We start from the raw sequence: 6,033 nt of genomic DNA on the forward strand, positions 1-6,033 counted from the left end.
AGGAGCTTTCTTTCTCTCAGTAAATATATTCTGCTCATAAAAAATAAAATGTAGAAGTATTAATGAATAAAAATATTATAACCTTAACATCTAATTGAAAATTCTTTAAAGTAATTTAGAAATCACACTTTTGAGTTTGATTTCTTGAAAAATAACTAGTTAATACTACTTTAAAGTATATTCTTGGCTGGCCAAATAGCTCAACAGATTAAAGTGCCTGCAAGCAGGTGCAGGGGCCTGCTGTGCTGGCAGCACCCCTAACAAGCAATTGAGACTGGGCATGGTGGTGGGCACCTGTAATCTTGGGAGGCTTTAAATAGGCAGATCACTACGAGTCCGATCTAGTAGTGAGACCCTGAACACCCTGTAGACTTTTCCCTAACATACAAAAAAATGAATAAAGAATTAAAATTTGCCCCCTATAGATTAGAATATTCTAGACCTAGTTAACTGTAGGGAAAAAGGGGAAAAAATGGTTTAAATACTATATTTGTTAATAAATTGTATTAAAATGTTGCATATGATGACAAAAGGTAAGAAATAGAAATAATCTCAGATATTTGAGTGTTCACTGCTGATAATTTTAAATTTAAATTTAATTTTGCTTTAAAATATTTGCACTTGGACATTTTAAGATACCAATTCAGTTTGTAGCAGCTGCTGCTGTATTTTTAAGAATCTCAACTTCAAATACCTCAACCTTTTATGGAAAGATGGAAAGAGAGCAAATTTTATATAAGAACCCAGAAAGAACTTAAAGGACCCAATGACATGACTTCTAAGTCTAGTAGGAAGGTCACAGACTACTCCAGCTGCCTGACACCACTGCAGGCAGGCCTCCCTGCAAGAACCGAAGCCCCTCACAGTCTGAAAAGAGCAAAGGCCAGAGAATTAGGGGGACGAGTTAGGAAGAGAAGCAGGGCAAAACAGAGCAAGTACAGAGCTACTGAAAAGGACTTACTATGACCTAGTTCAAGGTTCCCCTTTTAGAGATCAGGAAACTATGACCCAGAGGGATGAAAACTGGTAAGCTGGTGTCATTCCACATTATAAAGAAAGAGTCTGCGAGGAGGAGAAGACTGAAGCTTCAGACCTTCCTCTTGAGTCCAATTCACTTCCCACTGCTACCCTTGACTTCATCACATCAGACCCGTGCCCAGGAGCCCACACGAAGTGCTAGTATTCCAACAGTCTACCAAAAATGTATCTTTAAGCACCAAAACCCTTTATCCCAAAAAAAAAAAACCCCTTACACAAAATCTGTAAAAGGTTGCAAATCTGGTCAAGAGAATAGCTATGACTGAAATCTAACTGGGAAGGAGAGCATTCTTGTCTGGTAGCTGCTCCCGAGCCTGCTCGGAACACTTCCCTCTTGTTTTCGTGGGGATCTGCTTTCTAGCTGCATGCCATCCACAAAAGCCAGTTCAGTAATCTAACTGTTTAATATCTGCCCTTGCCCCGGGACCCAGACATACCCTACGGCTTCTGCACACACTCTCAGAATACCCAGGTCTTTTCCTCTCTAAAAATACTTGCCTCACCATTTTCAAAATAATCACAATGATTTTCCTTTCCTAATATACAACCTCCTTGGTATGTGTATATTTCATTTGAACACTTAAAAAAGGGTTACCATAAGTGGAAATGTCACAGAACAAGTTAGCTGGGCAAGAGTAAAAAGGAAAATAGAAATAGCTTAATAGTTAACATATTAACAGCATAAAAATTGCCAATTGCATGAGATAGCTACTATTTCTGAGTGGAGATGGCAGATTTCTATGCCCTGTGTACTGGCAGGACAACTTCGATAAATAGGCAGGACTTGTTTAAAATAACTCTATGAGTTGATTACTGAAGTTAGGGCTAATCCTGTAAATCTGAATGCCCACAAATGTATTATTAATCTGCTTACATACTTTTAAAATCATCTCTTGCTATTAAATTGACTGAGAAAGAGCCTTAGCTGAGGATAGCAGTTTCATTCACTTAACTCAGAGAATGTCAAATCTACACTCAACCAAACTTGGTTCCTGTCAGAATTCTCTACGAAGGACTGAGCTATCGTGTCCTGTAATAGTCCTTAGTCCCTGGCACCCAGAACACACTCAAATTCAGTCTGTAGCAAGATAGCATATCGCAAACACAAGGTTTTTGAAAATATATAACGTGAAGGCTGAAAGCACAATAATAATATTTAGAATAAATAAGTACTAGACGCTAAAGTTTTTATAAAGGTGACATACTAAACCAAGACAGGGCCTTTTCAAAAATATATCTCAAAACAAATCCAAAACTTCAAGAAGCAAACATACTGGAAAGTTTTGTAAAACATGATCTTAGGTAAACAATGACTTTATACCTAATTGCAAATCATTCTTAAAGGATATAAAATCTGTTTAGTTTGACTGATGTTTAAAGTCAGGTGCTCTTGGGTATATGATTAACTCCTTTTCCCAAAAATGTTTATTAAGCTTTACAAATATGCAATGATTACCCATCATTTAAATTTGAAAATGACTATTTTATATCAGGTAGCGTAAATCACATGATCTTTTAAAAATAAATTGCTTTAATTCCCACTGACATATGCATAAATAAGTATAATTGAATTGTAAATGATAAATCCTACTCACAATGTAAATACTAAGCTCCTAGCCAAAATCCTGAAGAACATACACTGTGCAGCCTACCTGGTCTATTCTGGATGTTCCGGCTGCAGTGCACCAACTATCTTGGAGTGAATCTGAGCCCCAAGCTGGCAACTGCAAACTAGATCTCACCTTCAATAGCATAGAAGTTTTCATCAGAAATGAGCAGTTCTCCTTCCCATACCAACCACCCCCCAAAAAGAAAGAGAAAAACAATCAAAATTCTTCCTATCTTAAATCTTTGATCTAGCCTCTAAAAGTTTTAGGGAACATAAATTTCACTTGCAACAGACATAAGAGAAACCCAAGAAAATATTAAAAGGTGTGGAAAAAAGTCTAAGCACCATAAATATTAGGGTACATTTTGACAAAAATGGTCATTGAACCAGTGAAGACAAATTTGAGTTTGGTATAAAAGAGCTCTAATATTCTAACATTACTGTGCCAAAGTCACAGCTGCAATAAACATATTCTGGTATAGAGACAGCTGATCATAAAAAATCTGTATTATATTACATAATATTTTAGCTGAGCTATAAGAAAAGCAAATTTTGGTGGTCTGCGAGAGATTAATAAAAATATACACTTCTAAGAAGCTGTTATTTAAAAGTTTCAATCTCTAAGACACAAAATGTTTTACAGTTTAGAAAGCTTGCTTTCAAAGCTTATTCTGCATTGTGTATTATTTTTATTCAGCTTCTTTCTGTGTATTCCACCCTTTGATAATTATGTACTTAAAAGCTAGAAATGTATTCTTAAAAAATTTGTTAATTTTCTCTACTACTGCCATCATCCAACTGCCTCTTTTGAAAGACTAACATCAGACACACAACCACCTGCACACCATTCTTACCTGTAGGGGTAAGAGTGTGTTACTGTTGCTGTCTGTTCTGAACACGTTATCTTCAATCCAAGACTTCGGCGTCAATGACGGAGTAGAGCGAGTAAACTTGGGCGGTGCTATGACATTACCGGAGAAGGGTTTCTTCAGTGGCGATATCTGATTCATAGTTCCTGGGATCCCCATGTTGCCGGTTCTCCGATGATCTCTGCCATGCATCGCGCCCCAAGACATGCTGCCCGAGCCCCAGCCACTGCTCTGATGGTTGCTCCAAGGAGACTGCTTCAGGAGAGGCTGGGGAGAACACAGGGACTTCAAACAGAGGCTCTAGCCAGTCTAGAATTCAAACTCGGCTTTTAGATATCTGAGCTAAAAATGCCAGTGACCACTAAAAACTGTTAAGACATAACCACAAGAACTGAAAGACAGAAAAGCAAGAGAATATCTTAAGTACCTTACAAATAGTCTTAGCTAGAAATTTTCCTATCTGAGATCATATTTATTTAATATTGGGCAAGCTTTCCCCTTCTTATCTACTATACAGGTATTTCACAGACACAGAATCATGTAGATACTTTCTTCCTACAAAAACAAATGTATATAGGATGAAGAAGAAAGATACATTTTTAATACATTTTTAAAATAAATGCTCAGAAGTGTAACATAATCTACATTGTAACCCTAATGCAATTATATCCTGCAAAGTCTTGTTTATTAAGTGATCTTTCTCAGTTAAAATACCCCAGTTATGCTTGTGAAAATTTTTAGATCTTGGTCTTCCAAAACAAGTACTGCTACAGTTAAAATGCCTTTTGAGTTAGCACAGTAAAGGAAAAGGTTTTTTTTTCATTCTTCATTCAATTTTTAAAGCATTCTACTCTAGTTTTACTATAACTTCTAAAATATTTTTATTTCCCTTATCCGTGAACTGTTAAGCAATTATCTGATGTTACCCATAGGTGGATCCACTGAGATATACTGCCAATAAACTATGAACTTTAATAATCTAAATATGAATCTCTATCCAAGTCTCTTAAAATCATTTTCAAAAGTAAATTATATTTTAATCTAGAACTTATGGCATGAAAAGCTGTCATCGAAGAATGAAAAACCTGCATGTCTACAGCTTTTTCTTTTTTAGTACTGGGGATCCAACCCAGGACCTTGTGCCTGTCAGGCAGGCTCTTATGCCACTAAGCTGTATCCCCAGCCCCTCTCTTTTCCAAGAACACATTGCTAGTAATTCTACTGCCAGCGAGTTAACACACATCAATTTTATGCAAAGATTTAGTCTATGGAAGTATGTACCACGCTGTCACTTAAAATCAATAGATATGATACGCTGAAAAATTAAACCTGCTTTTTACAAAATAAGTTTTAAGGACCCTGATATGTAATACCTCTAAAAAATTTCTCAAGTGCTCACATAATCTCGAATGTACACTTTCTAAGCACAGCTAAGGGGCCATGAACAAATCACTCCACGCATGAAAGCCTTACTTTCCTTATTAAAATGGTTCAATGCTCAAAGTTCTCTTCCAGTGATCTAAAATTCCATAAGAAAGCTGTGTGATCTCGTAGGGCCCACAGTGAGACCCATTTTTGTCCAAAAGCAGACTGCAGTTAAATATGGATTATGGTACATGTTCTGCAAATTTTCTATATTATGGCTTTAACACAAAATTACCTCTAAATTTTTGTGACAAGTTTCCAATGAAAAAGATGAAAAGCCCCAGGCCAAAAACACAGTTGCTCAAGATGACATAAACCGTGGTAAAGTAGAATATTAATTTAAAATTTCATAGTTTTCATCCTTATAGGGCCCATTCTCTTTACTCAGGGAGAAAGCAGTGAAGAAAACAGTCAACCAGAACTGTTAACTGTTACTCTGGTGAACTAAGACAGGATTCACACTTTAAAAGGTTAACCCCTGAGAACCGGTCAACGGAAGAAGTTCCACGAGTTAAGTAAGCACCGGTTAAGGTCAAATTCCGTTTCTCTGTCAACCCTTAATCATGAAAATGTCCTTACACGGAATTATCACCAGAATAAATGCTGATACTTAAAAATAAGCTTTCAACATCCACGAACCACTCTGAGGCCACCTCAGAAAACTATACCAAGGATCACTGAAAAAGATCTTGAGTCAGAAAGGGCTCCGGTAAACACAAATCCTGCCCGCGGTATTTCGTGACAGGTCCCAGTTTCAACACACAACCCACCACTGCCTTCCCCAAGGTGAAGGTCGCTCCAAGCTGTCACAAAGTCCCCAAGGAAAGCATACGACCCTGAACCCTGACGTCCTTTGGTTTTTAAACCCAAAGGACGGCACTCGAGCGTGAAAAAACACAGAAACTCAGGCGATGCCCACCCCGAAGCCGGCGACCTTGGCAGCCGCAGACGGCGCGACGCGCTCCCGCGAGGGCGGCGGCGCAGGTGACCGGGCAGGCGTTGGGGCGACCGAGCCCTGGCCGCCGGCGACCGACGACGAGAGTACGAGCCTCCGGGCTGCCGGGGCCGATCGCGCTCTGAGCCGGCCGCCGC

General features: G+C 38.5%; 1 protein-coding gene across 1 annotated transcript in view; it reads right to left on the minus strand.

The window, feature by feature from the left end:
• Cpeb2 (cytoplasmic polyadenylation element binding protein 2) overlaps positions 1–6,033 on the minus strand; it is a 61,090-nt gene that overhangs the window by 52,699 nt on the left and 2,358 nt on the right. The window contains exons 2-4 of the mRNA XM_012516538.2: positions 5,861–6,017; positions 3,502–3,783; positions 2,691–2,780 (exon numbers count right to left, since the gene is read on the minus strand). Of these exons, the coding sequence (XP_012371992.2) occupies positions 2,691–2,780; positions 3,502–3,783; positions 5,861–6,017 (529 nt within the window). The remainder of the gene's footprint in view (positions 1–2,690; positions 2,781–3,501; positions 3,784–5,860; positions 6,018–6,033) is intronic.

Source organism: Octodon degus, unplaced genomic scaffold (genome assembly GCF_000260255.1).
Source record: "Octodon degus isolate 3935 unplaced genomic scaffold, OctDeg1.0 scaffold00006, whole genome shotgun sequence".
NCBI lineage: Eukaryota > Metazoa > Chordata > Mammalia > Rodentia > Octodontidae > Octodon > Octodon degus.